Source organism: Rhodotorula graminis (assembly GCF_001329695.1).
Source record: "Rhodotorula graminis WP1 unplaced genomic scaffold RHOBAscaffold_2, whole genome shotgun sequence".
In the NCBI taxonomy this organism is placed as follows: Eukaryota; Fungi; Basidiomycota; class Microbotryomycetes; order Sporidiobolales; family Sporidiobolaceae; genus Rhodotorula; species Rhodotorula graminis.
This window is the reverse complement of record NW_017264929.1, coordinates 936,228-963,910: the sequence shown is the minus strand read 5'-3', so window position 1 is coordinate 963,910 and position 27,683 is coordinate 936,228. Positions and strand designations below refer to the sequence as shown.

General features: G+C 68.8%; 10 protein-coding genes across 10 annotated transcripts; 2 read left to right on the top strand and 8 right to left on the bottom strand.

Annotated features, from left to right (window-relative positions):
• Positions 1–569: 569 nt before the first annotated feature.
• On the bottom strand, positions 570–3,719 carry RHOBADRAFT_51449 (uncharacterized protein; the record flags this gene model as incomplete). The annotated part of the gene is made up of 12 exons (XM_018415846.1): positions 570–681; positions 769–835; positions 927–946; positions 1,013–1,218; positions 1,302–1,620; positions 1,691–1,883; positions 1,969–2,267; positions 2,331–2,389; positions 2,459–2,755; positions 2,818–2,881; positions 2,948–3,441; positions 3,689–3,719. Coding segments are annotated over 12 exons (2,160 nt in total), but the record flags the coding sequence as incomplete, so codon positions are not given.
• RHOBADRAFT_64519 (uncharacterized protein) lies at positions 3,698–4,809 on the bottom strand. Its single transcript, XM_018418503.1, has 5 exons — positions 4,763–4,809; positions 4,510–4,669; positions 4,269–4,353; positions 4,110–4,201; positions 3,698–4,051 (listed from the first exon to the last, which is right to left on the bottom strand). Exons 1-5 carry the CDS (start codon positions 4,802–4,804, stop codon positions 3,987–3,989), a joined length of 444 nt encoding a protein of 147 aa, XP_018273665.1. The 5' UTR covers positions 4,805–4,809; the 3' UTR covers positions 3,698–3,986.
• A 727-nt stretch (positions 4,810–5,536) lies between these two features.
• Positions 5,537–6,518, bottom strand: RHOBADRAFT_41610 (uncharacterized protein; the record flags this gene model as incomplete). Its single annotated transcript, XM_018413913.1, has 2 exons — positions 5,537–6,093; positions 6,170–6,518. 2 exons carry the CDS (start codon positions 6,516–6,518, stop codon positions 5,537–5,539), a joined length of 906 nt encoding a protein of 301 aa, XP_018273664.1.
• Positions 6,519–7,107: 589 nt separating this feature from the next.
• Positions 7,108–8,090, bottom strand: RHOBADRAFT_41609 (uncharacterized protein; the record flags this gene model as incomplete). Its single annotated transcript, XM_018413912.1, has 2 exons — positions 7,108–7,661; positions 7,754–8,090. The coding sequence occupies 2 exons, from the start codon at positions 8,088–8,090 to the stop codon at positions 7,108–7,110; spliced, it is 891 nt and encodes a 296-aa protein (XP_018273663.1).
• Positions 8,091–8,209: 119 nt separating this feature from the next.
• RHOBADRAFT_51446 (uncharacterized protein) lies at positions 8,210–9,772 on the bottom strand (the record flags this gene model as incomplete). Its single annotated transcript, XM_018415845.1, has 4 exons — positions 8,210–9,156; positions 9,239–9,391; positions 9,461–9,529; positions 9,640–9,772. The coding sequence occupies 4 exons, from the start codon at positions 9,770–9,772 to the stop codon at positions 8,312–8,314; spliced, it is 1,200 nt and encodes a 399-aa protein (XP_018273662.1). The 3' UTR covers positions 8,210–8,311.
• Positions 9,773–10,256: 484 nt separating this feature from the next.
• RHOBADRAFT_51445 (uncharacterized protein) lies at positions 10,257–13,519 on the top strand (the record flags this gene model as incomplete). Its single annotated transcript, XM_018415844.1, has 4 exons — positions 10,257–10,322; positions 10,538–10,636; positions 10,730–11,420; positions 11,515–13,519. The coding sequence occupies 4 exons, from the start codon at positions 10,257–10,259 to the stop codon at positions 13,395–13,397; spliced, it is 2,739 nt and encodes a 912-aa protein (XP_018273661.1). The 3' UTR covers positions 13,398–13,519.
• Positions 13,520–13,553: 34 nt separating this feature from the next.
• Positions 13,554–16,629, bottom strand: RHOBADRAFT_51444 (uncharacterized protein). Its single transcript, XM_018415843.1, has 9 exons — positions 16,532–16,629; positions 16,256–16,398; positions 15,216–16,177; positions 15,113–15,149; positions 14,808–15,049; positions 14,479–14,725; positions 13,848–14,417; positions 13,736–13,786; positions 13,554–13,665 (listed from the first exon to the last, which is right to left on the bottom strand). Exons 1-9 carry the CDS (start codon positions 16,586–16,588, stop codon positions 13,623–13,625), a joined length of 2,352 nt encoding a protein of 783 aa, XP_018273660.1. The 5' UTR covers positions 16,589–16,629; the 3' UTR covers positions 13,554–13,622.
• A 213-nt stretch (positions 16,630–16,842) lies between these two features.
• RHOBADRAFT_51443 (uncharacterized protein) lies at positions 16,843–21,706 on the bottom strand (the record flags this gene model as incomplete). Its single annotated transcript, XM_018415842.1, has 4 exons — positions 16,843–18,109; positions 18,187–18,386; positions 18,453–20,611; positions 20,694–21,706. 4 exons carry the CDS (start codon positions 21,704–21,706, stop codon positions 17,048–17,050), a joined length of 4,434 nt encoding a protein of 1,477 aa, XP_018273659.1. The 3' UTR covers positions 16,843–17,047.
• Positions 21,707–22,698: 992 nt separating this feature from the next.
• RHOBADRAFT_51442 (uncharacterized protein) lies at positions 22,699–25,057 on the top strand. Its single transcript, XM_018415841.1, has 7 exons — positions 22,699–22,927; positions 22,994–23,045; positions 23,107–23,182; positions 23,241–23,540; positions 23,650–23,745; positions 23,824–23,872; positions 23,989–25,057. The coding sequence occupies exons 1-7, from the start codon at positions 22,850–22,852 to the stop codon at positions 24,745–24,747; spliced, it is 1,410 nt and encodes a 469-aa protein (XP_018273658.1). The 5' UTR covers positions 22,699–22,849; the 3' UTR covers positions 24,748–25,057.
• RHOBADRAFT_51441 (uncharacterized protein) lies at positions 24,684–26,173 on the bottom strand (the record flags this gene model as incomplete). The annotated part of the gene is made up of 3 exons (XM_018415840.1): positions 24,684–25,121; positions 25,209–25,846; positions 25,925–26,173. 3 exons carry the CDS (start codon positions 26,171–26,173, stop codon positions 24,896–24,898), a joined length of 1,113 nt encoding a protein of 370 aa, XP_018273657.1. The 3' UTR covers positions 24,684–24,895.
• Positions 26,174–27,683: the final 1,510 nt, after the last annotated feature.

Sequence of the window (27,683 nt, the reverse complement as noted above, 5' to 3'; positions counted from 1 at the left end):
GCTGCCCGAGGGCGAGCTCTTCTCGCCCGCGTTCAGGCGGCACAGGAGGGAGCTGAGGGCGGCGCGTGGGCTCGAGCGTTGAGCGGCGGCGGGTCGTTTTAGCTCCCTTTCTCTTCTCTTTGTGCATCGTCGTGCTTCCTTGGCGACAGAACGTGCGTCTGGAGAGCTGGGTGAGCTCGAGAGCGAGGCGAAGCTTCGAGCCGCTTGAGCACTTTTGCGCGTCGACCGAGAGCAGCGACGCGGCGTCTCTCGGTCGATGCGATCACGACAGCAACGAGCGAGCGGTGTCGCACAGCTCGAGCTGCCCAGACGATAGCTGCAGCCCCGCTCTCGAGGAGTGCAGGAGTGACCTTCTCAACTTGCGACTTGGCTCGCACGGACCTCGAGCTGCTTCTCCTCGGTCGTTCGGTCGCACGGCGTCGCCGAGCAGCAGCGAGACCGTCGCGAGACACGCTTGCTACCATCGCGCTCGAGACGAGCGGCAGTGACCTTCCCAAGTCGAGGGACTCGCTCTTCCTCCTCTCGACTCGCGCTCTCGGGGCAGATGGCGCTCGAGGATCGCTCTGTACGGGCTTCATAGACACACGCGTTGCAGTACGAAGAGCGGTCGGCGAGGGGAGAGCTACAGCAACAGGCTGAGGCGGCGAGGGCCCTCAACGAAAGTTGAGCTTGACGAGGAATCTGTCGGCGAATCGCCGTCAATCAGTACGTGCGCCAAGTGCCAGTCGCACGAGGTGCACGAGAGAGAGAGAGAGGGGGCCGACGCACAGGAGCATGTCCGAGAGGACGTGACACGAGGTGAAGACGCAGGCGACGACGAGTTCGGGCTGCGCGAGGAAGACGGGGACGTGAGCGTCGCGCACGGTCCGCTCCCCGACCCCGACAAGAGAGAGAAAGAGAGAGAGAGATGAGGACGTACATGCTCGCGAAACTGGTTGAGGCCGAGCTGCGGGCGTACGAGGGAAGGTCAGTCGAGCCGCTCGTTGCGAAAAGAGGAAGGACGACGACGCACATTGGTCACGTCGACGCCGTACGCGAGCCAGCAGACGATCCTCGCGAGCCAGCTCGACACGAGCTCGGCGGCGTAGATGACGAGCGACGCCGTCAAGGTGAGGCGGTACGTGTAGGGGTCGAACCGGTTGTCGAAGGCGAAGAAGGGGTAGATGGCGCGGTTTGGGCCCCAGTGGAGGATCGAGAGCCAGCCGAGGAAGGCGATCACTGCGAGTGGGACGAGACGAGGTCAGACGTGCTCGAGGAGGGGAAGGAGAGGACGCGAGGAGGGAGGAGAAACGGGGACGCACTCGTGACCGACTCGCTCAAGTTGCGCAAGTACAGCTCCTCGCCCTTTGACGCCGCATACTCTGCCCAGTCCTGCTCGAGCCCGGTCGACCACCTCAAGAGGCGCCACACGGTCCTGCTCATCGAGAGCGGGTACCACACGACGACGACCGACGACGAGAGGAGCGTGATGTAGGCCGCCTGGTCGGGCGAGCGCAGGCGCGCAAACAGGTTGCGGTAGAAGACGTGGTACACGAGGAAGAAGTAGAACCGAAAGACGAAGAGGAGCGCCTGCGAGCGGACCTTGCGCAGGAGGATCCACGAGCTGACGGCGTTGAGGAGCTGCGGGCGGCGGGCGAGGGACGTGAGCGGGTTGGCGGGATCGACGCTTGAGGGAGAGAGGCAGACGCACGTTGACGGTGACGACCCACGACCACACGTAGAAGAGGCCCTCGAGGTTGTTGTGCGGCAAGGTCGACAGGTAGACGGCGGCAAAGCCCTGGCCGATGATGAGGGCGACGAGCGCGAGGGCCTGGACGCCGAGGAACCACAGGAAGCGGCGGTACGACCGGGGCATGCGTTGCGCGAGTTGGCGCTCGAGGAACCTGCGAGACGCCGTCGAGAGGGAAGGTCAGTCCAGGGGTCGGGAGGACGAGGTCGGCAAGCGAGGGCAGGGAAAGGAGGACGAACGTCTTCTGCGCCGGTGTGAGGCTGCGCCGATAGCTGTTGCGTCGGTCGGCGCGCAGCTTGGCGAAGCACGCGAGGGCCGGGAGCGCCATGGTGGCGAACGCGAGCAGGACCCAGATCGTCTTGCGCTGCCAGTCCCACACCTGCTCGCCCGGGCCCTTGTGCTTCCTCCTCGAGCGCGTGCGGTCGCCAAAGCCGTCGAGGTCGAAGTGGTGCAGGGCGAAGCCGGCCGTGAGCGACAGGGCCCAGAAGACGGTGTAGGACGCGCCGCCGCCGAGGCTCGAGGGCCACCAGTTGAGGCGCTATAGGATCGGCGAGAAGAGGTCAGGTCGGCCTCGGTGTGACGAGGATGCAGGACGACGTACATAGAGGTCGAACAGCTTGGTGACAAAGACGAGCGCGATGGCGACGTAGAAGCCGTAGTCTGCGTCAGACGAGTACTCGGTCAGTCAGGATCCGCGACGATCGGCACAAGAAAGAGTGCGGGACGTACAGCACACGAGGAAGAAGTAGAAGTTGGCGTCGACAGGTAGCACAGGCTCTGGGTCTGGCGCGCCGACCTCCTCGCCGCGCCGAGCTGGTAGAAAGACCGGCGAAGCAAGCTCGACGCCCTCGTCTTGACGTCGCCGAGGGACGAGCTGCACGACAAGCGGCTCGTCGACGACCAGATGCGGCGGCAGCTCGAGAGCGGACGAAGATGCGACCGGCGGATGCAGCCACGGGAGGCGAACGAGGAGGCTCTCGAAGCGCGAGCTCGGCGGGTCGGCTGGCGGCGGCGGCCACGGGATGTCTGCGGGTGCAAGTGTGCGTCAGTGACGCTCTGCAGTGAGGCTGAGGAGGGCGTCGACGCACGCCACGGCGGCTGCTCGTCGTACGGATCTTGAACCGGGAACGGCACGCTGCACCAGAGCCAGATCTGCATGGCGTGCGCGCGAGTCAGCTCGGTGCTCGACGGGGCGAGAGGGGAGAAAGCGGGGCGCACCAAGAGGCACGGCGCACCGACGAGGACGGCCCACCGCCTCCACCACGTCCCCATCCACCGCTCGACCCGCTTCCTCCCCGGGCGCAGGAACCCCCTCTCGTCCTCGTCCTCCGCCTCGGGCCCCTCGTTGACCGCCGGCAAGCCCAGAGCCGCCTGCAGCGCCGCCCCGCCGCCGCCGCTCGCCGCGCTCTTTCCCCCACCGCCGCCGATCCACGCTCCGAGCAGCGCGGCGCGCTCCTCCTCCTCCTCGCGCTCCCGCAGCTCGCGCTTCTTGGTGCCCGACAGCGCGAGGAGCGCCCTCCCGAGCGGCCGGGTGCGCGAGCGCTGGCGGGCATGCGCGTCGGCGGCCGTCGAGGTCGTGGGCGAGGACGGGAGGGCGCCGGGCGAGGAGGAGGAGCACAGGGGGACGCTGCCGGTGCGCGAGGAGGAGCCGATGGGCGGCGAGGAGGGTCGGACGTGCGCGTGGAAGCGGCCGGGGAGGTACGCGGGTGTGTCTGTCGTCGGCGAAGAGGGCGTGAGCTGATGAGGCGGTGAAGGCGGGCGAGGAGAGAGGTGAGCGCGCCGTTCCAGTTGGCAGGGTGGTCATCTCCCTGGGAGAAGCTCGTAAACATGGCAGCCGCTGCCGGGCCAGCAAGTGGCCGTGGTGGGAGAGCGAGGGGAGGAGGCTCGAGGCGGAACTTGCTCTGCTCGCGACGAGGCGCGGGCGGGGGAAGCACGTGCGCTCCTCTCTCGTACGCACACTCACGGGTAGACAGAGTGGAGAGGGTTGCATTCGTGCAGCGAGTTCGACAGAGAACTGCTACTGCAAAAGAGGGGACCGGGCTAAGGTTCCGACAAAGTACAACCGCCGCGCGCGACCGGGCCAAGACGAGGGGACAGAGAGTGCGACGGGAGGGGAGTGGTGACTGCTCTAGCTGCAAAGCGAGAGAGGGGAAAAGGTGGATGTGGTCGCCGGAGCAACGCAAAGGGGGGCGCGAGAGAAAGGCGAAGAAACGACGGGGGATGCGGCTCGAGACGAAGGCAGAGAGGGCCAGAGGCTTTACTGCTGCTGCTCCTCGGCGGTCTCCTCGCGGGGCGACGGCTTCTTGAGGACGACGAGGCGGTCTGTTGGCCGGCGGGCAGTCAGTCGGTGCCCTCGAAAGGCGCAGAGAGCGGGACGCACCGTGCGTGGCGAGGACCTGGGTGTTGTACTGGCCCGTCGTCTCGTCGCGGACGTTCTTGACCGAGAAGTCGGCCTCGACGTACACCTGCATGCTGCAGAGGGGGACATACGAGTAAGCACGAGGGCGCAGAGAGAGAGAGAGAGAGGGAGGAGACGTGCCCCTTCTCGAGGAACTGGAGGCGCTCGGCGGCCTGGCCGTGCGCAAAGATGGTGTGCCACGACGTGGGCGGCTTCTGGTACTCCTCTGTGGGTGCAGCGACGTGTCAGCTCGACGTCCCAGAGGACGGGCGAGGGCAGGACCTGGGAGGACGAGCGGGAGACGGTCAAGTCCCTGCCCCCGTCCACAGCCTCGCAGCCGCCCGTCGACCCTCGCACAAGAGCGAGAGAAAGCTGGACGCACCGCCCTCCTTCGGCGCGCGGCCCTTGTCGGTGGTGGCGACCTTGTAGGTGAGGTACTGCTGGCCGTTCTTGCCGTCGCGCAGCTCGGGGTTGGCGCCAATGCGGCCGACGAGCGTCATCTTGGCAATGTCGCGGGCGGCGACGCGCGAGGTCGAGAAGGCCTGCAAGGTGGTGCGGCGAGGAGGGGGTTAGCTCGACTCGACGCGAGGTCCGACTGCCTGTTTGAGCGGGGGGGGAGGAGGAGGGGGACGCACGCGGACGCCAGAGAGGGCAGCGGGGCGGATGGTGGCGAACATGGTGGCTGTGAGATGCAGTGTGTGGCGCGTGGCGGTCGGTGCGAGTGGGCGAGAGAGGCGTGTGGAGGAGAGGGTGCGACGCGTCGGAGGGAGGAGGGGGAGGGGGAGATGAGGGAGAGAAGGCTCGTCAGTGTGGGGCGCGTGCACGATCTGGCGGACGCAGAGGGGACGCACAAAAGGAGGCTGGTGCGGTTGGCGAGAACAAGGGCGAGAGGTGGGAGGGGAGGGAGGACGAACAACCTCCGCCGCGACGAACGAGGAGGGACGACGCGCCGAACTCGTACTCACCTTTCCTCGCCGCGTGTTGAGTACAACGAGCATGGAAGCTGTAGCAGCCCGTACTCGTCGGTCGCCTTCAAAGAAGCCTGGGCATCTGGCTCGAGGTGTTTCCTTTCGACCCTTGAGCTCTCGGATCTGCTCGCTCGCTCTCGCACTCGCCCGTGATGCCAGTCGAACGCGTGACGCTTGACTGCAAAGAGTGACACCAAATGCGACGAGAGGGGAAGCGAGAGGGGGGGCAAAGAGAGAGGACGAGAGGGAGCGAAAGAGGCTCGAGGCTGGGCTGCCGCCGGCACGAGCAGCCGACGCTCGCTCGTGAGGCGCGTGCTGAGGCCGACGCCGGTCCACGACAAGTGGGTCCTGCGGGCGAGCGAGGGTCAGGGTGCGAAGGCAAGGACGAGGCGGCGACGAGTTGAGAAGGCCGCCGAGGCCTGAACGCACCTCTTGTCGCCCTCACACCGTCTCGAGGAACTCGACGACGCGCTCGACAAACTGCTCGACGTGCTTGGGCTTGCGCAACGTGTGCGACGCTCCGTCGACGATCATGCTCAACGCGCTGAACGTCGGCGCCGCGAGGCGGAACCGTGCGAGGAGCGCCGGGATGTCGGCCTTGACGTGCGCCGGGTACGACGGGTCGTTGCCGCTCAGGACGAACAGGATCGGGCACTCGACGGGCGCAAAGACGTTGCGCAGCCGAGCGTCCGACAGGTCGCTCGAGAAAAAGTCCTCGGACTCGTCAATGTCGACCTCGTCGCTCGTCGGTTTCGCGGCGACCGAGTGCCAGCGCGCGTACGAGATGCCGGCTCGGGCGCCCCAAAAGTCGGACCACGTCCTCGGGACGAACTGGCGCGGGTCGGGGCCGGGTGCGAGCGGGTCGGCGTCGGTGACCGTCTCGAGGAAGCGCTGAAAGTCGGGGAACTCGCGGTCCGAGACGGGGCCTTGAAGGACGATGCCGTCGACCTTGACGTAGTCGGGCGAGGCGTGGTGGTAGGCGATGAGGTCTTGACACCCTGTGGCGAGAAGAGAACGGGTGAGCGACAGGTGCCCGTCGAGAGAAGGTCCGAGGGAGAGGGCGAAGGGACGCACCGGTCGACAGCCCAACGAGCACGATTTTGGGCGCACCTCGCTCCTTGAAGTACCTCGTCGCGGCCGCAATGTCGACCGCGTCCTGCCGCACGTCGACGCCGCCCCAGGTCCCGCCGACGCTCACCATGCTGAGCTGCGCGAACGCCCACCCGCTCGCCTCGACGCCCTGGTGCAGCGCAGGGAGGTACGCCGTGCTCATGAGCGTGCCGCCGGTGCCCCCGACAAAGAGGACGAGGGGCGCAGTCGGTGAGGGCGAGCCAAAGACGAAGGCGGTCGCAGTCGGCCAGGCGGCGCGGCACGTGTGGAGGACGCCGGGCTGCGGTGCGACGCTAAGGCGGGCCTTGACCATCGTCGTATCTTGAGCGAGTAGGTCGTCGAGGAGGAGGAAGCAGCAGAGTCGCAGCTCGCGACATTTTTGGCGCAGGACGGCCTGAAAGTGGGACGGCGCAGGGAGACGGCGAGCGACCGGCCCGCTGCCCGCTCAGGAGCAACGAGCGAGAGCCTCGAACTCTGTCTGACGGCGGTCGGACAGACCGAGGTGCCAGCGTCGGACGGACGAGCCCGACCGAGCATGCTCGAGGGGGAGAGCGAGGCGAGCTGCCGCCACGGGGAGCGAGCGACAACCTGCAGCATTGCCCAGGGCCTGCTTGCCACGCGACGAGGTCGTCGCGCCGCCGAGCGCGAAAGCGAGAGCGAGAGCGAGGCGGTCCTTATCTCGACGACGAAGAGGAGCCCGAGGCGCGCACGGCCCGCCGGCTCCGCCGAGGCGAGGAGCGTGCGACGCCGAGTACGCCGGATCTGCAGCCGTCCTCGATCGTCGTCGAGCGGCGGCCGGAAGAAGCGCAGCCGAGCCGCGCAGCCGGGAGCAGAGCCTCTCCCTCTCGACGCTCGACGACGCCGACCCGTTTCTGACACCTCGAGTTGCGCCCGCCGCTCGTTTACAGCTCGCCGACAAACTTGACGACGCGCTCGACGAACTCGTCGGCGTGCTTGCCGTCGCCGAGCGTGTGCTCTGCGCCCTCGAGGATCATGTCGGAGCTGAGGGTCGGTGCGGCCTTGCGGAAGCGCTCGAGGAGCGCCGGCAGGTCGGCCTTGACGTGCGGCGGGTACGACGCGTCCTCGGTGCCGAGCGCAATCATGACGGGGCACTTGACGGGCGCAAAGGCGTTGCGCAGTCGGGCGTCGGACAGGTCGCTCGAGAAGAAGTCCTCGGACGCGGCGAGGTCGATCGTGTCCGACGCGGGCTCTTCGACGAGCGAGCGCCAGCGAGCGTACGTGAGGCCCGACGTGCAGTGCCAGAACTTGCTCCAAGCTTGAGGGACGAACGACTGCTGGTCGGGCTTGCTGTAGTCGATGCCCTCGTCGGCGTGCTTCTTGAGGAGCGTCTGGACCTGCTCGATCTCGCGGTCCGACACGGGGGCTTGCAGGACGACGCCGGCGAGCGGGACAAAGTCGGACGAGGCGTGGTGGTACGCGATGGCGTCTTGACAGCCTGCGGGAGGACGAGAGGGGGAGGAGGTCGAGAGGTGAGTGAGCCCGCCCGCGCCCCGCAAGAGAGAACGAGACTGGAAACAGCGGGCGCACCGGTCGAACAGCCCATGAGCACGATCTTGTCGGCGCCTCGCTCCTTGAAGTACTCGGTGCACAGCGCAATCTCGCTCGCGTCCTGCTCGACCGTGCACCCGCCCCAACTCATGCCCGCCGAGGTCGGCCGCGCCTGCGCGAGCCGCCAGCCGTGCGTCTCGAGTGCGGTCGCGAGCTTGGGCAGGTACGGCGTGCTGAGGAGCGTGTCGCCGAGGCCGCCGACGAACAGGACGAGCGGGCGACGAGGGTCGTCGCCCGTGCCGAACTCGAAGGCGTGGAGGGGTGGGTAGTCGGTGCGGAACGTGTGCATGAGGCCTCGAGAGGGCTGTGGCGCCATGGCGGAGGATGGGCGAGCTGTCGTGGGAGCGAGAGGGTCGAGGGTAAGGGCGAGAGCTGATCAAAGTGGGGAAGTCGCTCGCTCGCCGCGGTCGCTCTTCTCGCTCGGCCCTCGTCTCGTTCGAGCTGAAGCGACGGCGCACGACTTGCAAAGTGTACAACACGGTCACTGCTACTCGAAACGACGACAGCGAAAGAGAGAGAGAGAGAGGCGGCTCCTCCTCACGCCGCCGGCCGGAACACGTCCCTCAGCGTGCCCCTCAGTCGCCCGAGCTTCGTGTTCCTCCCCGTAAACAAGCTCGCCGCCGCAAAGCCCGCCCCGCCGCCCCTCGCGATGAACAGCGGCCGGCCGTGCTCTGCGCGCGCGAGCCCGCGCAGGACCGCCTCGACCTCCTCGTCCGAGTCGACGAGCTCGTCGGCCCCGTCGTCGTCGCTCTCGTCCCACTCGCCGACGTACACGATGCCCTTCTTGCCCTTCTTGCCGCCACCGCCGCCTGGGCCCTCGCCGCCGGCAAGCTTGAACCCGCCGCCACCGCCGGCGAGGGCGACGCTCGTGCCGCCCGGCCCAGCGAGCGCGCCGCCTGCACCACCCGACTGCGCGTCCATGTTGTTGCTCCGACGGCGCTTGGCCTTGGGCGCGTCGGCGAGCCCTGCTGCGCCCGAGGGGTCGACGAGCGACGGCGCGCCCCCGAGCGGCGTCGAGGCGTCGCTGCCGTGCGCGCTCGCTGCTGCTGCTGCTGCCGCCGCCGCCGCCGCCGCCGTGCGCGCCGTCCCTCCTGCCGCACCCGCACTCGCCGTCCCACCAGTCGCCGCCGCCGCGCCGCCGCCGCCGCCACCGCCGCCAGACGTCGCGCCGCCGCCGGCCGGGTTCGACTGCTTGAGCGCCTCGGCTTTTTGCTGGTTGGCCTTGTTGGTCTTTTGCCACTCGAACAGGAGGAGGTCGTACGGCTGTGAGCGGTGCGGCACGGCGCGCTTGGCCGACATGTTGTGCGTCTTGCACGTCAACGAGCGCGGGCACGGGTAGCCCTTGTCGTTGATGACGCCGCACTGGCGGTCGACGTCGACGACTGTCGGCGCGGCGCGGCGAGGTCAGGATTTGCGGGGGGAGAGAGGAGAGGGAGAGAGAGAGAGAGAGAAGGGGGGACGCACCGCGCTTGTTCTTCTTGGGCGCGTCAGGCTGCTTGACCGGCTTGACGTCGCCCGCCGCCGGTGGTGCCGCCGCTCCTGCTCCGCCCGCCGCCGGCCCACCGAGGTGCAGCACGAGCTTGCTCTTCTTCTGCGGCGCGCCCGAGCCGTTTGACGCTGCGGGCGGCGAGCGGGGCGTCAGGTGAGGACGCGAGGAGGAAGGGAGGGACGGAGGAGGGAACGGACCCTCGGAGAGGCGGCGCTTGAGGTTGGCGCCGTCGGGGAGGCGACCCTCGCGGATCGCGAGGCAGGTGGCTGCGCGCAGAGGGAATGTGAGCGAACGCCGGGAAGATGAAGCTCTGCGTCGTCGTCGCGCGGCGTGCGACGACAGCGAGAGCAGGTCGACGAAACCGGCGCCAACTCACCCTGGTGATCGGGCATGGCGCTCTGGAGGACGGGCTTGGAGCAGTCGGGGCACGTGGTGACGTTCTCGAGGAGGCCGTCTGCGAGCTGGAGCGGCGACAGGGCCTCGTCCGGAGGTGGTGGTGCGTCGGCCATGGCGGGCTCGAGGCTGCGGGCGCGCTGCTCGGACCGGTGTCAGTGAGAGTCTGGGAGTCGAGTGAGAGGGTCGGGGACGCACCAGGGCTTGAGGGAGGCGTGTGCTGCAGGTCGAGGGGAAGATGGCGGGTCAGGCGATTGAGGGCTCGCGAGAGGGCGCCGCTTGGACGGGCGTGTTGGTGGTGCAGCTGAGGGCAGAGCAGAGGGCAGCAGGGACGCAGCCGGTGCGTGTGCACGGTGTGGTGGGTCGTGGGCGGTGATGCGGACCTCGAGGACAGTGGCCCTCCGCCCGGCTCGCTTCCTCCCACTCGCTCAGCACCTGTGTAGGCTAGGCCAGGTCAGAGCTTCGATTGCTCGCTCCACCTCGACAGTCCGCACCCGCTAGACCTCGTCCCGTGCGCCGCCGTCGAGCTCCCCCCACCTTCGCCCGCGGCCGACCCTCCGCCCCTCGCTCCTCTCGTCGCCCGCTCCAGGTCAAGCTACCATGTCGAGCATGCGCAAGGCCGTAGACGGCGCCACCAAGCCAAAGCGCGCCGCCCCAAAGGCCAAGGTCCGTCCTCTCCCCTCCTTCTCTTGCCGCTCTCGGCCCTGTCGTCGTCCGCCGGCGGCCGTCACGATACCTTGCGTGGGCAGTGCACGGCTTGCGCCGCTGCGGTTTGGGACCGCGGGCCCGCCGTACTGCTCGCAAAGCCCGGCCTTGGCCCTCTCTCGAGAGCGCCCGTCACTGACATCTCTCGCCCCCCTTCCCTCGGCCCGCGCACACAGTACATCGACCCGCTCGTGCAAGCCACGTTTCAGCAAGATGGCCAGCTGCAAGAAGTCGTGCGCACCCTCGCGAGCCGCATGCGGGACCCCAACACGACGGTACGTCCCCCCTCCCCCTTCTCGCTCTCCGTGTCCTTCCCACGGCCCGCAACCCGCCAGCTCACTGACCACCGACTCAAACGCCGCCCGCAGGTCGTCTTCAAGTCGCTCATCGTCCTGCACACCCTCATGCGCTCGGGCTCGATCGACAGCGTGTTCCCGTACCTCGCGTCGTCGTCCGTCTCGCTGTCGCTCTCGTCGAGCGAGGCGGCCAACGTCGCCGCGTACGGCCAGTACCTCGCCGTGCGCATCAAGGCGTTCGGCACCCTCAAGCGCGACGCGATCCGCGACAAGAGCGACCGCCGCAACGCGGCGCGCATGCGCAAGCTCTCGGTCGAGCAGGGCCTCTTGCGCGAGACGCGCGAGGTGCAGCGCATGATTGCGGCCCTCGTCGAGGCCAAGTTTTACGCCGACAGCGACGTCGACGACGACGTGTCGATGACGGCCCTGCGCCTCCTCGTAAAAGACCTCCTTGTCCTGTTCACCGTCGTCAACGAGGGCGTCATCAACCTGCTCGAGAACTTTTTCGCCCTGTCCAAGCCCGACTGCGACATGGCGCTCAAGATCTACAAGACGTTCTGCCGCGACACGGAGCGCGTCGTCGCCTACCTCGGCACGGCCAAGAAGCTATACAACGTGCTCAACATCCCGATCCCCAACCTCAAGCACGCGCCGCTGTCGCTCGCCAACTCGCTCGAGGAGTACGTCCGCGACCCCAACTTTGAGCGCAACCGCGAGGAGTACAAGGAGGTCAAGCGCATCGCCGACGGCGGCGCCCCTCGCAGTGCGTCGTCCCTCCCTCCCTCCCTCTCTCCTCCTTGCCCCTCTCTCTCGGCCCGCCTCTCACTGACACTCTTGCCCCACCCGAACACCCACAGGCACCCCACCCCGCTCCTCCTCGCCCGCTCGCCCGGCCTCCTCCTCCGCCGCACCCGCCACGTCGACCTCGACCTCGACCTCGACCTCGCCCTCTGCACCCGCCGCCGCCGCCGCCGCACCGCCCAAATCCTTCACCGACTTTTTCGACTCGATCGAGACCGCCCAGACGCCCATGTTTGCCGGCGGCGCCTCGCCCATGCCGCCGCACATGGGCATGTTCCCGCAGGCGACCGGCGGCTTCAACCCGTTCATCGCGCCCCAGCCGACGGGCATGCCCACGACGATGATGATGGGCTCGTCGCCGTTCGGCATGGTCCAGCCCCAGATGACGGGCTTCAACCCGTTCCTGCAGCTGCAGCCCCAGCAGACGGGCTACGCGCCCACGGGCTTCGGCGGCGTCGGCGGCGGCTTCGGCGGCGGGTTCGGCGGCACGCAGGGGCTCGCGCCGCACATGACGGGGCAGGGGCAGGGGCAGGGGCAGGGGCAGGGGCAGGCCAACCCGTTCCGGCAGAGCATGATGATGACGGGCGCGGCGCCGGGCGGGAACCCGTTCGGCATGGGCATGGTGGGCACGGGGCCGCTCGCGCCGCCGGTCGGGCAGGGCCAGGCGCGGCTGCTGCAGCAGCAGGCGACGGGCAACCCGTTCGGCCAGCCCGGGCAGCAGCAGCAGTTTGCGCCGCCGCCGCCGTCGTCGTCGTCCGGCGGCCTGAGCGGCTCGACCGCTCCCGGTGCACCTCCCCTCGGCGCACCCACCTCCCCTTTCCACGCCTCGTCGTCCCCTCAGCACCCGTTCTCGTCCTCGTCCTCGACCCCGACCCCGACCTCGCCCTCGTCGTCCGCACCCGGACCCGGACCCGCCCCACTCGTCGCGCAAAAGACGGGCGCGCGCAACCCGTTCGCGCCCGCGCCCGGCACCGTCATCCCGCACACGGCGCCGCCGCAGCCAAAGCAGCCGAGCATGTACGAGCTCGCGCACTTGCGGCAGCAGCAGACGGGCTTCCAGGGCTCGTCGTCGTCGTCGGCGGCGGCGCCAGCGCAAGGCCAGGCGCAGGCGAACGGCGTCGGCTCGCCGTTCGGGCAGCCACAGGCTCAGCCGCAGCAGCAGTCGGCGCCGCCGCCCAAGCAGGACGCGTTCTCGGCGTTCCTCGCTCAACAGCAGGCCAAGCGCGACGCCGAGGCGGCCGGCGGCGCGCAGCACGGCGGCGCGACGCCGCTCATTGCGCAGAAGACGGGCGGGCTTATGGCGAGTGTCGCGAGCGACCTCGCGGCCTCGAGCGGCGAGCAGTCGCAGCCGCAGGGCGCGTCGAGCTCGCCGTTCGGGTTCGCCTTCCCGGGCTCGAACGCCCTCAACGGCACCGGCAACGGCGGCGCCCCGGCCTCGTCGTCGTCCCTCTCGACGCCGTTCTCGTCCCTCTCCCTCTCGACCTCGACCTCGGCCCTCTCGCCCTCACTCACGGGCGCTCACTCGTACACGGCCTCGCCACTCTCGGCCCAGCCGACCGGCGGCTTCTCGTCCGTCCGCGCTTTCCAGCCCTCGTCTTCCTTTGGAAACAAGCTTGCGAGCGAGATCAGCGCGTCGGCGCTCAGCCCGCAGGCGACTGGCTTCGGCAACGGCGGCGGTGGCGGCGCCGGTGTCGGCGGGCAGGCGCAGCAGTCGGCGTTCTCGTCGCAGTCGTCGCAGCCGTCGCAGCAGCAGCAGCCGTTGCAGCAGCAGCCGACCGGGTTCAACCCGTTTGGCGGCACTCGCCTTCCGCCGCTCAACAGTCCTCTGTCCGCCGGCGCGACGACTCAGCCGACGGGCACGGGCGGTGGGTACGGCGGCAGCGGCGGGTTTGGAGGCGCAGGAGGGAGCGGTGGGGTCGCGACGGCAAGTTTAATCTAGAGGGCCGTGCACGCTCCTCCCCGTGTTAGACCTCTCTCTTCCTTTTCCTGTCTCTCGCTCGCCGTCTCGCCCTCTCGATATCCCTCGTGCTCAGTCCTGCAGTACTACATACTTGTCTCGCTCTCGTGCCCTTGCCCCGCTGCTCGAGGAGAGAGAGCGAGAGACAAAGATGGCAACATTGCAAGCGGCGACGACAAAGGCGGGAACGAACGAGGGGAGGGCGGCTCAGGTCGACTCGAAATCAAACGACAAGGGAAAGAGAGATTGCCTGCGTGCAGGAAGGGAGGAAAGAGTGAGCGCGCAAGAGCGCGCACAAAGAGAGGGGGGACGAGACGCACCAGAGCGCGTCGTCGGCCGCAGGAAAGGGCAAGTCCTCAACCAGGTTCTGCCTGCGAGTAACGACACGTCAGAGGGCGAGTTCGACGGAGAGATAGAGGAAGAGGGACGCACATGGGCGGCATCATGGCGCCGAGGAAGTCAAAGCCTCCCTGCGCCGGCGTCTCGGACCCGCTCGGCTCGAGCGCCTGCGCCGCCCACATGGGCTGCGACACCTCGCGGCGGGGCGTCGCACCTGCGGACGTGCCGTACACCCCGCCGCCGCCGCCACTGTTGAAGACGCCGATGCCGGCCGACGCGCTCGCCGACGGGTCGACCGACCAAGACGGGGCGCTCAGGCTCGCCTTGACGTACGACGGGGCTTGCGTCGACGAGCCGACCGAGTTCGGGTCCGCGCCGAGCCCTCCTGGAGGCGGCGCGCTCGCCTGCCCGTCGCTCGACGTCGCCGTCGACGCTGCTGCCGCCGCTGCCGCCGCCGCCGCCTCGCCGTCCTGCACCTTCTGCAGCAGGTGCAAGAGGAGCCTCGACGTGTAGGCCGCCATGCTCTGCGGGCCGTTCGACACCTCGGCGCACGCGTTCTGGAGGCGGTTGAGCGCCGAGAGCGACGCCGCCTTGTCGGCCGGCTCCATGCCGCTCAGGTTCTGCGCGAGCCAGATCGACGCCGACGCTGCGCCGACCCACATCCTGTGCGTCTCGAGCGAGTGAGCTTGGGACTTGACAGGGACGAGAGAGAGAGGCGACGCACGAGTCGAACGAGTAGACCATGAAGCGTAGCTCGCGCTCCTTGATGTCGAGGACCCGGATCGCCGCCTTGATGCAGCCGCCAAAGACGACGAGCGGCGTCGCGCGGACGTCGGCGCGCGGGTCGAACGCGTCGAGGCTGCTCGAGCGCTTGATCGAGATGTGCAGGTTGAGCTCGAGGAGCTGGAACTGGAGGACCGCGCCGTAAAAGCGGACGAGGGACGTCTGCGCGGGCTGGAGCGGGAGCGACGCTGCTCGGAGGAAGGGCAAGGCGAGGAGGTCAGGGTCCGGCTCGGGGAAGGACGAGGAAGAGGGAGAGAAGGTCGGGCGCACCTCGCTCGAGGGACCAGTTGCTGCGCCACGCCTCGACGTCTCGCTCGAGGCACCGCAGCAGCTCGAGCGACGGCAGTCCTTCCTCGGGCGCGATGAGGACGGCGAACGTGTCGAGGATGCGGCCGAGCTCGATGAGGGGCGCGAGGCCCGTCTCTTGCGGGCACAGCTGCTGCGAGTCGTGCTCGAGGAGCCACGGGATGGCGTCCGACCGGAAGCTGTTGTCGATCATCTTGGGCAGGCCACTGTATCGCCTTGAGCGTCAGTCTCGCACGCCGCAAGGAAAAGGAGGGAAACGAGGGGCGCACCGTTGCGTCGAGAAGCGGTGGTCGGCGATCGTGAGGTCTGCGGGCGCGAGTCTGTCAGTTCAGGGCCCCGGGCAAAGAAAGAGAGGGGAATAGCCCGACGCACAGAACCAGGTTCGCTCCGGGTTGAGCGCCCTCCTGAGCTGCATCTCGTCCTCGGGCAAGGGCCGCTTGCCGCGCTTGTGGATGTTGAGCTCGAACGCGCACCGGATGGCGTACGCGAGCTTGCGCGCGCCGCTCGGGTCCTCAGGGTCCTGCCAGAAGACGAGCGTCGCGAGAGCTTGGACGAGCTCGAGGCTGTTGGTGCCGGCCTCGAAGGCTTGGCCGAGGAGCGTCTTGGCGTACTGGAGCGTCGACGGGTACAGGGCCGGGTGCGCGACTTTGGACGCGACGGTGAGGATGGCCGTGAACAGGAACGGCGACCGCGACCGGCAGAAGTCGACCGTGTGGAGCGCAGGGTCGAGGAGCGACGTCATCGGGTTGAGGTGGTCGAAGTAGAACTGGAACAGGGCAGGCACTTGGGCCGCAGGGAGGACGCCGGCCTCGACGATGTCGACAAACTTGCGCTCGGGCTTCTTGGCGGGCGCATGAGCCGAACGAGGCGCGAACGCGTCGGCGAGCGAATGCCTCGGCTCGTCGGCGTCGCCGTTGGTGGGCTGGTTCTCCTTGAGGAGCTTGCTGAGCGAGAAGCCGCCGGTCGCCGGCGCGCCGCACGGGCTCGACGCCGCTGGTACAGGAGGGACCGAGTGCGCCGAGTTGTGGCTCGCGGCCGGGCTCGGCCCTGTCGGGTGGTGCTGCGGCGCCGAGTGGTGCGGGAGGGCGGCGAACGCGCTCATGCCGGTGCTGACGTAGGCGGAAGGATGCGGGAACGGCGGTGCGGCGGACGCGGCAACGCGTTGCGGCGTGGACGAGAAGGCGGCCGTCGTCGGTACCGGACCCTCGGCCTGGGTGCGCAGGAGGTCGGCGAGGAGCCAGTCGTTGGCGCCGGACGGCGTCTCGACAGCCGAACTTGCTGAGCGGTCAGCAGCTCCGACAGGCTCGCTGTCGCCCTCGCCCGCGCGGCGTTTCCTGTTCGGCCCAGAAGAGTGGTCAGCTTCGGGAGGCGGACACGAGAGGAGAGGAAGGAGGGGAGGGAGAGGGACGCACCTGGGCGCGCCGCTGCCCGGCTTGCGGCCGCGTTTCTGCTGCAGGTACTGGCAGTCGAGCCCCTGCTTGGCACAGCGCGTGCAGATCGAGCCCTTGCCCTCGTTGAGGCACCTCCGCTTGACGAGCCGACACGCCGTGCAGGCCTGTGTGAGCGGCTCAGTCAGCTCTGTCGGTGTTTGTGAGGTTCTCGTAGGCGTCTACGACCCACGGCCGACCGCCTCGGGCTGTCGCCATCGAGGAAACTCCTCGGGCTGATGAAGAGGACGGGGGACGCACCTCGTTCTGGACGTCCTTCTGCCGCGACGAACCAGCCGCAGACTCGTTGTCGCTCATGACCGCGTGCAAGCCGTTGCAGCGGACCTCGAGCCGAGACGAGGTTGTGACGAGGGAGCAAGCTGCACAGCGGACGAAGCCGGCTCGGGACGCTCCTGTCGAGAAGACGCTCTCACGCGAAGCACGTGACTCGAGCTGCATCGTTGTTGCAAGACGCACAGAAGGGAGAAGGGGTATGACCGAGTCCAAGGAGGGCGGGGGAATCTACTGCAGGCGGCGACGAGAACGAGTGACTTGAGGTGGGGGAGGAGAGAGAGAGGCACGAGGGGGAGGGCAGAGAGCGGCACAGCCGACAAAGAGATGTTGAGCAAAGAGGCAGATAGGATAGTGGTAGCGAGAGTGTCGGTGGGCGAGAGGGCGAAAGGCGAAAGTGAGGGCAAGGGAGAGGGAGGGGAGGGAGGGAAGGGGCCGAGCGGGCCGATGACCTCGACGCGACCCGCTCCGAGAGCGAGGGCGCCCTCACGCGAGGAACGACAAGGGCACGAGGCCACGCTTGCCCTCGCGGTTGGCGACCATCCACCAGTTCTGGTCCTGCGAGTCGAGGATCGTCACCTCCTCGCGCGCCGAGATGCTCAACTCGCCCGGGTGCTCGGCGTGGAACGAGTACCGCGCCATGGCCGTCGACGGCTCGTCCTCGTCGGCCTCGTAGTCGCTCCCGCCGTAGCTGAGCGCCGCCGCGTCGAACGAGCCCGTGCCCGCGCGCGCGCCGTCGCCGTCGCCGTCGCCGCCGGCACCGCCGCCGAGCGAGTTGCGCCTCGCCTTCTCGCCTCGAGGGTCGAGAAGGACGGCCGTCGCGGCGCCGACAGTCTGCAGGAGCGACGACGGGCGGTGCAGGCTCGACGTCTCGCTCGCGGCCGAGTGGGCGCCCTTGGGGTCCCGTGGCGGGTACTGCGGCTCGTCGCGGCGGCGGGCGAGCATGACGAGGAGGCCGAGGAGGACGAGGAGGAAGACGATGCCGAGGCCGATGGCGATCGAGATGAGGATGACGAGTCCCGTTGCGAGGTGGTGCGCGCCGCCGAGCGAGAAGTTCGACACCGAGTAGAACAGCTGCGAGACGACGCCCGCCGACCCAGTCGCCGACGTCGCGACGAGGTACGGGTACCACGATGCGCCGTCGTACAGCGCCGACGACACGGCCGTGTCGTTGATCGTCAGGTCGCCCGACACGAGGAGCATCCGGTTCGACTCGATGACGCCGTTCGAGTCGTGCGAGTTGCTGAGCGGCACGAACGCGAGCTGCTGCACGCCCGACCCGGTGCCGAGCGTCGCGTTGCCGTTGGCGTCGGCCCAGGTGGTGCCGTTCCAGAACCGCAGGTACGGCGCGCCCGACGTCGACGAGCCGGCGACCCACACCTTGTCCTCGTTGTGGTCGTCGGACGAGACGGCCGTCGCCGGGCCGGGCAGGTCGGTCGCCGCGCCGAGCGAGAGCCAGGTCGAGTTCTTGAACGACCACCGGGCGACGTACCGCGTCTCGTCGTTGACGACAAAGTTGCCCGCCACGATCAGGTACTCGGACTTGTCCTGCACGAGGTCAAGGATCAGCTCCTGCGAGGGCAAGACACAGGACGAGAGAGAGAGAGAAAGAGAGGTGGACGCACGCCGGCAAAGTCGACCGCGCCGACGACACCTTGAAGGCCCGTCGCGAGCGCCTGCCACTGCAGCTTGTCCGAGTTCCACAGGCACACGCTTGGGCAGTACAGCGAGCCGGCCGACGAGAAGGCGCCGGCGACGACGATCTGCTCGTCGTACCCGGGCCGCTGGGTGATGACATTGACGGTCGCGTTCGTGCCGGCGTAGCCTGCGAGGGTCGTCGGTGGGTCAGTTGACGCCGAACGCGAAGAGGAGGACGAAGAGAGGGACGCACCGGCGAGAGGAGGCTGGCTGTCGTCGACCTTTTGCTGCGCGAGGTCGTACGTCGCAAACCCTTGGCGCCCGCTCGCGCTCGTAAAGTTGCCGCCGACCCACAGCGTGTCGTCGACGACCTTGAGCGACATCACGGCGCCGTCGACCTCGAACCCGGCGAGCGCCTCGAGCGAGCCCGCCTTGGTGTCGTACGCGCCGAGGTTCTCGACGCCGGTCGACGACGAAAAGGCGCCCCCGAGGAGCATGAGGGTCGACGAGCCGTTTTTCCAGAAGGCGCCGGCGAGGACCTGGTCGGCGGAGCGAGCCGAGCCCGGCGCGGCGGCGACGGCCTGGATCGGCGACGGGAGGGTGAGGTTGACGGGCGCCGAGGCCGGCGGGGCGCGGGCCTCGAGCAGGACGCGCGAGAAGGAGCGGCGCTGCTGCAGGAGGGCCGTGTCGTCGACGGGCGAGGCGGTCGAGGTCTCGGCGCGCTTGACGCGAGCGGCCGACGAGGTGCTGCTGGCCGAGGTGCTGGCGGTCGACGGCGACGATGACGACGACGACGAGTTGAAGCCGAACGAAAAGGACGACATGCGCGGCGAGCCGCTCTTGCCCTCGCTCAGGATGGCGCCGCCGGGCGTCGCGTGCTGGATCGCAGCGACGACGTTGCCGGCGAGGTACGTCGTCGCGTTGGTCGCCGTCCTCGACGACGCCGGACCGACGGCCGTCAGATTGCCGAGGAAGAGGCTTGCCGCGGTCGCGTTCCACGAGGAGGACGCCGGCTCGAAGAAGGCAAGGCCCGACCCGCCTGCGCCGACGGCTACGATCGCGCCGCCGGTCGAGCCGTTCTTGGACGACTCGGCGTGGGACGACGACGGGTTGACGACGGCGAGCTGGGCGACAGTGCCGCCGACGCTGGGCACGGACGCGCCGAGCGACTGCCACGAGGCGGCGGCCTCGGTGTAGTTCCAGCGCGCGACGCCGTTGAGCGCGTTGACCTCGCCGTCGACGGTGGCCTCGAAGCCGCCGGCGGCGTACAGGACGCCGTCGAGCTCGACGAGGCTGCGGACGACGCCGTCAAGCCCACCGTTAGGCGCGGCGACGACGTCGTCGAGGCGGTACGCGACGACGTTGCGGCTCTGCTCGGCGCCGTCGACCGACGCGTACGAGAACTCGCCGCCGACGAACGCGATGGCGTCGGCGCCCGTGCCGGTCGAGACGACGCTGTGCACCTGGGCGCCCTCGCCGAGGCGGAACGACAGCGCGTCGAACCCGGTCGCGTTGGTGAGCGTCGCCGAGGCGTTGACGCCCGCCGCTTGAGCGGTCGGGTCGGCGTCCCCAAACACGCCCGTGTCGACGAGCGGGTACTCGTACACGCCGTAGCCGCGCTCGAGGACGACCGACGACGCCGAGCCGTTGGTCGACGACGCGACGAGGTTGACGTAGTTGGCGACGAGCTCGTACGTCGTGCCGGACGACGGCGCGCCGCCCTCGGCGAGCGTCATCGTGACCGACAGCGCGTCGGCGCCGGCGGCGAGCGTGCCGTTGTACACGAGCGTCGCCACGTCGCGCCCGTTGGCCTGGTCGACAACCGTCTCGTTGGCGGCTCCCGCACCTGCGCCGCTCGGCGTCGCCGTAACGCGCACCGTCGTGCGGCGCGCACACGTGCCCTGCGCCGTGCAGCCGGGCGTGACAAAGTAGACGGCGTACTGGCCCGCCTGGGCGACGTACGGCCGCCACGTGAGGCTCGGGGCGCTCGCGCTGCTCGCGGTCGAGCCGCCGGCGACGTTGGCGACGAGGACGTCCTGGAGTGTGCCCGCCGTCTCGGTCACGACGGTCGCCGTCGTCCAGTTGCCCGCCGTCTCGACCGTGCTCTCGGTCGTCTCGCCGATCCCGCTCGTGCACGGCGCGTTGTTGTTCGACTCGGCGGCGTACGCGTACCCGCCGTCGCTCAGGAGCTGGAGGAGGTGCAGGCCGCCGCCGGCGCCGTACCAGCCAAAGATGTTGAGCTGGATGCCCGTGAGCGACGTGCCCTCGGGGAACAGGAAGTCCTGGTACGGGACCGACGAGTTGTGCGCGAGGACGCAGTTGTCCGAGCACGTCGCGAGCGCCGACGACGGGTCCGACGGGTCCGACGCGTACGTGAGCTCGAGGACCTGGTTGTCGGGAATGGCGACGACGCTGCGAGGGCGGGACCGAGGACTTGGTCAGTCGAGTCCGGGCGCACGAGAAAGAGAGAGAGAGAGAGGGAGCAGGGACGCACGAGAAGTTTCGGGTGCCGCGACTCTCGTAGAACGTGTTGCCGAGCCGGATGCCGCGCACGTTGAGCTCGCGGTACATGCGCGCGATGAAGAAGCCGGCGGCGCCGTCCGTGAGGAGCCAGCTCGTGCCGACGCCGTCGTCGCCGCTCGGGCAGAAGATGTACTCGGGCCGGCCAAAGCCCGATTTGTACGTGGTCGGCGACGCCCAGTAGTCGGACGCGTTGAGCGAGACGGGCGCGAGGGACGAGCCGAGCGACGGCAAGGTCGACGTGCTCGACGACGAGGTCGAGTTGACGGCCGCCGACGACGACAACGACGAGTTCGAGAAGACGGTCGAGAAGGCGCCGCCGAAGAACAGGGACCGGCCGTCCTCGGACGCCGAGATCGAGTCGACGGCGCCGTTGAGACCGTACAGCGGCAACGTCGTCCACGCCTCGTCGGCCGTCGACCACGCCGCGACGTTGGGCCCGCCGCCAGACCCTGCCGGTGCGCCGAACGCGCCACCGGCGTACACCGTCGTCCCGTTGCACGACAGGGCGCGCACCTCGCCGTCGAGGCCCGGCCCGAGCGCCGCGAAAGTCGCGCTCGCCGGGTCGTAGCTCGCGACGTTGCGCGCGTCGACGTCGCCGATCCGGGTAAAGTTGCCCGCGACAAAGACGGCGGCGTTGTCGGCGTCGTCGATGGGCGACTGGCAGATGGCGTGGATGGCGCCGCCGGCGTCGGTCGCGCCGAGGTTGCGCAGGTCGCCGTCGGCGGTGCGCGCGAGGAGGGTCGACGCGCGGCTGTCGTAGGTCGCTGGCGGGTGAGCGGCGTCGTAGAACGACAGGCCGGCGAACGAGCCGACTACGGCGACGGTGCCGAGGGCCGAGAAGTCGACCTTGGGGAGGAGGGACGACGCGGACGACTGGGCGGCGGCGGTGCCGACTGCACCGGCAGCGAGGAGGGCGAGGGCATGTCGTGGAGCGAGAAAGGTACTTGGCGAGGCTGGTGGTGCTCTTGCGCGCGGGCGTGCCATGGTCGAGCTGTCGAGGCGAGGCAAACACGGGAAAGGGGGAGGGTGCGGACGAGGTCAGTTCCGGCGTCACTGGGGGGGCTGTTGGCTATGCCACCCGGGCTCGAGTGCATCGAAAGAGCCGCTCCTGCTCGCGCTCGACAGCCCCGTGGCGTCGTCGCTGTTCTCGAGGCCCGTCTCGCCGCAAGCACCTCCAGACGGCCGGCCCACCTCCAGCTCGACGTCGCGCACGAGAGAGTGAGCGGACGCACCTGATGGCGCTACGGCCTGAGTGGAACGCTTGTCGGCAGTCGTGCACTGGCGGGCGAGGCGAGAGCGGCCGTGAGGTGCGGCGGTTGACGGACGGAGGACCCGACTCGAGGTGAGGGCGGTCGGGGCGACGCGAGGGCGAGGCAGTCGCGTAGAGGTAAGCACAGTGCCTCTGTCGGAAGAGTGCACGGGCTAGCTGGGCCGGTCGGGTGGGCACGGACGAGGACGAAGCTCTGTCGACGAGGTTCCTTCTCGCCGGACGACGACCTCTCGACCCGCCCGTCACTCTCGTGGGCCGCTTGTCCAAGTGTGTGGTCCTATTGCAATACAATGCGTGCACCCTCACGCGCAGCTTCGAGCGCGCCTGAAGCCTGTGCGGCCGGGCTCACGTCGCGCGTCTTCCCGTGCCGGTCGACCTCGTACACCTCGAGCAGCGCGTCGTTCGCTCTGCCGATGACTGCGACGCAGTCAGACAGCTACTGTGCTTGCTACGGACGTGCCTCGCTAGCTCTCGAAGCCGAGAGAGCGAGAACACTGTCGTCCCCCTCTCGCGAGCCGCTTCCGCTCTTGCGCAACTCTAGCGGTGCGAGCTGCGCCGTGCTCGACCGTGCTACGATGGTCTTACAGGCTCGATCAAGCTGTTTTTGCGGCCGCCTGAGTGTGCGCAGCAAGGCGGATTTCAACTTGCACCGCCACGTCGCCCTCTCGTCCCTCCTCGCCACGCCCTGCACAGGCTGCCAGGCTCGCTCGCCTGCCTGCACTCGTCTGCAAGAGCCTCCTCGACCCAATCAGCCGTCTATCCGCCGCGCCAAGGCCGCACACGCCGCGCCCACCTCATCACCCCGCCTCCTCGTTCGACCTCGTCCTCTCGCCCTCCTCAACCCTCCTGCCGCCGCGATGGGACTCAAATTTTGGGCTCGCAACGAGTGGACAGAGGCTAAGGAGGCTGGCCGCGAGATTGTCACGTTCCTGCGGGTGCGTCCTCCCCCCACTCTCCTCCTCCGCTCTCGAGACCCTCACTGACCTCTCCTCCGCCGACAGGACCACAACTGGAAGAAGTCGGCCCGCGAAATCGTCCGGCGCAAGTACTGGGGTGCGTCCCACGTTACCTTCAGGCGTCGCGCGAGACGCCGCTGACCTCCTCGACCTCGCAGTCTGGTGGCTCGTCGGCGCCATCGTCACGGCCGCCGTCGTTCTGCTCAGCATCTATCGCGACACCATCATCGAGAAGTGCGTCCTCACTTTGTCCTGAGGTCGTCGGCCGGTACTGACCGGCGCGCGCCCGCAGGTTCGAGCCGCACAAGCAGGACATCCGCGACCTCCCGGCCTCGTGGGTCATCCCCATCGCCGTGCTGGTAATTCTCAGCGTGCCACCTCTCGCGGGACACGAGGCGGTCATAATGGTCATCGGGTTGATCTGGGGCGTCTGGTTGGGCTTCGCGATCACCTGTGCGGGCACGTACCTCGGCGAGGCGCTCTGCTTCGTCGGGTTCAAGTACTTCTTCCAGCGCAAGGCCAACGAGATCGAGACCAAGAGCATCTGGTACGCCTGCATCGCGCGCTTGATGCGTCACGGCGGCCTCGGCATGTGCGTCCACCTTCCCCTTTTCTCCTCCCTTTCTCCTCCCTTTCCCTCCCTCGAGACCTGCTGCAGAGCGACCACACTGACAACCTCTTTCACGCCTGCTCCCTCACAGCATCATCATCATCCGCTTCTCGGCCGTGCCCGGCCACGTCGTGACGGCCATCCAGTCGACGGTCGGCATGTCGTTCTGGGTCTACTCGCTCGCCATGTGCGTCGGCCTTTTCTCTCTTTCCTCGCACTCTTCTTCGACACTCTCCTGACCCTCTCTCTCGTGCCTCCCTCGTAGCATCGTCACGCTCCCGAAGCAACTCGCGATCGTCTACCTCGGCTACATGGTGAGCTCCTCTCGCTCGAGTTCCCTCCCCCTCTTCTTCCACATTTCCTCTCTCTCTCTCACTCCGACCCACCCGCGACCCACCCTGACCCTCTCGCTCGTGGCGCCGCCCCACAGTTCGGCGTCAACCACGACACGGCCTCTCCCGCCAAGGTCCGCGAGCAAAAGATCATCTCGCTCTCGGTCCTGTTCGCGACGGGCATCGCGACCGTCGTGAGCCTGTACATTGTCTACATGCGCGCTCGCAAGCTGTACCCCGAGGTGCTGCGCGACATGGAGGAGGCCCAGGTTGCCAAGTCGCCGCTCGCGGCCGTCGCCGGCGGTGCGGGTGGTGGGCCGCGCCCTGGAGGAGCGGGAGCGAGGGGCGCCCCGCTCGAGCGCAGGCACTCGCTCGTCGAGGCCGCGTTCGAGGGCGAGCCGGGCGTCCCGGAGCGGTCGCACTACCGCGCGCACGGCCACGGGCTCGGGCACGGGCACTCGGCGTGGGACGAGCACGACGGCGAGGGCGACGACTGGGACAGCAAGAGTCCCGCGATGCGCGGCGGCGGCGGCGGTGGGACGCCCCGAGCACCGGCGGCGGCGTGGCAGGATGGGCGCGGCGGCGGCGAGCGGCGCGACGTCCCCGAGCTCGGGTACGCGTACGCCGCGCCGGTCGACCAGAGGGAGGACCTGGACCTGGACCCGGCATCGAGCTATGCGCACTTGCCGCTCGCGAGCGAGAGCGACGTTGGCGCGGGCGGGCGAGGAGGAGGAGCGTACGAGGACCCGTTCGAGGGGCCGGACGAGGGAGGGTTCGCGGGCGTCGGTGCGGGTGCGGGTGGGGCAGCGCAGCAGGGGCGGGGAGGGCAGTACGGCGCGCTCGGGCGCTCGAGGTGAGGAGCACATGGTGGTCAAGCAGGGCTTCGCACGGACACTCTCTTTCTCTTTCTCGGCGCACGCTGGTCGTTCTCTCCCTCTCTCTTTTGCCTGTAGCACTCTCTTCCTCCTCGCACTGAAACACCAACAGACGTTGCACCGTGTCTTTCTACCTCTCTCTCGCCTCGTCCTCCTCGCTCCTCTGCAGCTCCGTGAGCCGTTCGACGAGCCCGTCAACGAGTGCGCGCACGGTCCTCAGGCCCGTGAGGACACCCTCGTCGGGGCCCTCCTCGCCGTCGACGAGCGCGCGCGTGTGCGCAAAGTCGATGACGCGCACGTCGAACGCCTGGAGCGTGTGGGGCGCGGCCGTGCCGCCGCTCGTGGCCGTCGAGACGCTGTCGGCGTCGTCGTCGTCGCCCTCCTCCTCCTCGCGCTCTCCCACCCCCTCCCCCTCCCCCTCTCCCTCTCCCTCCTCGCGTAACCCCCGCTCTCGCCGCGCCCTCGCCGCCTTCGCCGTCTTATCCGCCTCGTCCTGGGCCCTCTCGAGCGCGCGTTCGAGCGCGTCCGGGTCGCCCTCGACGACGACGAGGAGCGAGCCGCCGCGCATGCGGAGCGCGAGGCGCGACCAGGTGTGGACGAGGTCATCGAGGCGGCGGACGAGGGTGCGCAGGACGGGGAGGAGGAGATGGAGCGGGAGGGGGAGGGGGAGGGCGAGGGGCGTGGGTGGTGGTGGTGTGGGTGCGGTCGGGGTTGAGGTTGAGGGGTTGAGGGAGGCTGTGGAGGAGGAGGTGGTGGCGGTGGCGGCGGCGGCTCGCTCGGCGGCCGACGGGCCCGACAGCGGCGGGTAGAAGAAGCGGGCCATGCCGAGCGGGAGCTCGTCCACGGTCAAGGCCCGCCCAAACGGCTTGTCCGTCTGGACATACGTCTGCTGCCCGTGGTCCCACACCTGGAAGCCCGTGAGGCGCACGCCGGCTCGGGCGCTCGTGCTCGCGAGGGCGGCGCGGCGCATGCGGTCCTGCTTGTCGGGCGACGCGTCCTCGTCAAAGAGCTGGGTGCCGAGCTTGATGTCGAGGACGTTGGGGCGCACGAAGCGGTACGTGAGGTTCTCGAGGACGAGCATCTGCGGGCGGCGAGTTCAGTGAGGGTGCGACGAGGGAGGAGGAGGAGGAGCGAGCGAGCACCGCCTCGTTGAACGCACCTCTGGCTCGACGTCGGTCGCGGGCGGTACCTGGGCGACGCCGCCCTCGGGGTGAACTTTGCCGGCGAGCTTGAGGGTGCCGTAGAAGGCCGGGGTCCACTCGCCGACGAGGTGTGGGTCGAGTGACGGGGCGAGGTGCTGGTAGAAGGCGAGCTCGCGGGCGGACGAGGGCTTGATGAGGGTGCTGGCGCTGAGGGGCGAGGCGAGGATCGTGTTGGCGTGGCCGCCGACCTGGTGGGCAAAGGCCATGGCTCTCGATGGGGGAGAGAGGAGGACGAGGAGGAGGGAGATGAAGTCGAGACGGTCCCTCTCGCTCTCGCACCACAGCTCCGACTCGGAAAGGAGAACTCGCTCGACTGAGAATGGCAGCACCACCTGCAAAGGACCGACCACCGACCTCGCTCCTCGACTACACGCTCCGCACCGCCCCGCTCAACATCGTGTACGGCACCGCCGCCTCGAGTTCCGTCCCTCCCTCGTCAGCTCTCGAGTGCAGTGTGTCCAGCCACTGACCCACCGACACACACAGCCACACTCGGCGCAGCAGCAGGCGCAGCGACCGGCGTCGTGCGCGACCAGCCCGCCATCCCCGCCGCCTTTCGCACCGCCATCCGCACCGGCGTCTTCTCCTTCTCCTTCTTCAGTGCGCCCCTGCCCTGCCCTCTGTGTGTGTGCGCCAAATCGACACCAACACTGACACTTTCGCCCCCCGCAGGCATCCGCGAATACGCCCTCATCCCACTCCTCACGCACCTCTCGCTCCACCCTTCGCCTCTCCCTCCCTCCCCCTCCTCGTCGCCCGCCCCGCCGCCGCCCAACCCGCACACGGCCAACCTCGTCCCGACGACCCTCTCCGCCCTCATCGCCGGCACCGCCTTCTCGGCGTACCAACGCCCGGCCCCACCGCTGCTGCACGCCCGCGCGGGCCTCACGCTCGCGCTCGGGTGCGCCGCGCTCCAGTGCGTCGTCAACGAGGCCGACCTCTTGAGGATCAAGATGCTCCTCCGGGGCGAGGAGCGGGCAAGGGTGCGCAGGTTCGAGGAAGAGGTGGCGGGCGAGGGAGCAGCGACCATCTCGGGCGCGGGACCTTCTTCCCTCCCTCCTCCTCCCGGCGCCTCGCCAGCACCCGCCCCGACGCCCGCCCCCCCCTCCTCCGCAACGCACCCCATCGCCTCGCCCCCCTCTACCACATCGCGGCCGACCCCGGTCGCGAAACCTCGCCCCTCTCCCTCTTTCTTCCCTCGCCCACCTCGACTGGAGACTGACATTGCCGTGCGCACCCCTCCCTCCTTACTGCCTGCCCACTTTTGAGGGAGAGTATGCACCGCATCCGCGGGAAAGGCTGGGCCGACCTCAAATCGAAAGAGATGGCGACCCGTCAGCGGGCCGTCGCCATGTACCTCATCGACCGCTTTGCGCTCCGTGCCGGCAACGAGAAGGGCGAGGACGAGGCCGACACGGTCGGGTGCTGCTCGCTCCGGTTCGAGCACGTCACGCTCACGCCGCCCAACAAGGTCACGTTCGACTTCCTCGGCAAGGACTCGATCCGGTACGTCAACGAGGTCGAGGTCGACGAGCAGGTCTTCAAGAACCTCAAGCTGTTCAAGAAGGAGCCCAAGACGGTCGGCGACCTCCTGTTCGACCGCCTCAGCGTGCGTCCTCCTCTCGCACCCTCTCTTCCTGCAGGGCTCAAGGACTGACATGTTCTCCTCACACACAGACGACGGTCGTCACAAGTACCTCACGTCGTACATGGACG

What these genes read in the sequence shown, in the direction of transcription:
- RHOBADRAFT_51444 (XM_018415843.1), bottom strand. Translation starts at nt 16,588, where the DNA reads ATGAGCGACAACGAGTCTGCGGCTGGTTCGTCGCGGCAGAAGGACGTC. An exon ending in AGAAGGACGTCCAGAACGAG is followed by an intron (nt 16,399 to 16,531) that starts GTGCGTCCCCCG and finishes CCGCTCACACAG; the next exon opens with GCCTGCACGGCGTGTCGGCT. An exon ending in CAACTGGTCCCTCGAGCGAG is followed by an intron (nt 14,726 to 14,807) that starts GTGCGCCCGACC and finishes TCCTCCGAGCAG; the next exon opens with CGTCGCTCCCGCTCCAGCCC.
- RHOBADRAFT_64519 (XM_018418503.1), bottom strand. Translation starts at nt 4,804, where the DNA reads ATGTTCGCCACCATCCGCCCCGCTGCCCTCTCTGGCGTCCGC. An exon ending in CTGCCCTCTCTGGCGTCCGC is followed by an intron (nt 4,670 to 4,762) that starts GTGCGTCCCCCT and finishes ACCACCTTGCAG; the next exon opens with GCCTTCTCGACCTCGCGCGT. An exon ending in CCGCGCGCCGAAGGAGGGCG is followed by an intron (nt 4,354 to 4,509) that starts GTGCGTCCAGCT and finishes CTGCACCCACAG; the next exon opens with AGGAGTACCAGAAGCCGCCC.
- RHOBADRAFT_51442 (XM_018415841.1), top strand. Translation starts at nt 22,850, where the DNA reads ATGGGACTCAAATTTTGGGCTCGCAACGAGTGGACAGAGGCTAAGGAG. An exon ending in CGCGACACCATCATCGAGAA is followed by an intron (nt 23,183 to 23,240) that starts GTGCGTCCTCAC and finishes GCGCGCCCGCAG; the next exon opens with GTTCGAGCCGCACAAGCAGG. An exon ending in CGTCACGGCGGCCTCGGCAT is followed by an intron (nt 23,541 to 23,649) that starts GTGCGTCCACCT and finishes GCTCCCTCACAG; the next exon opens with CATCATCATCATCCGCTTCT.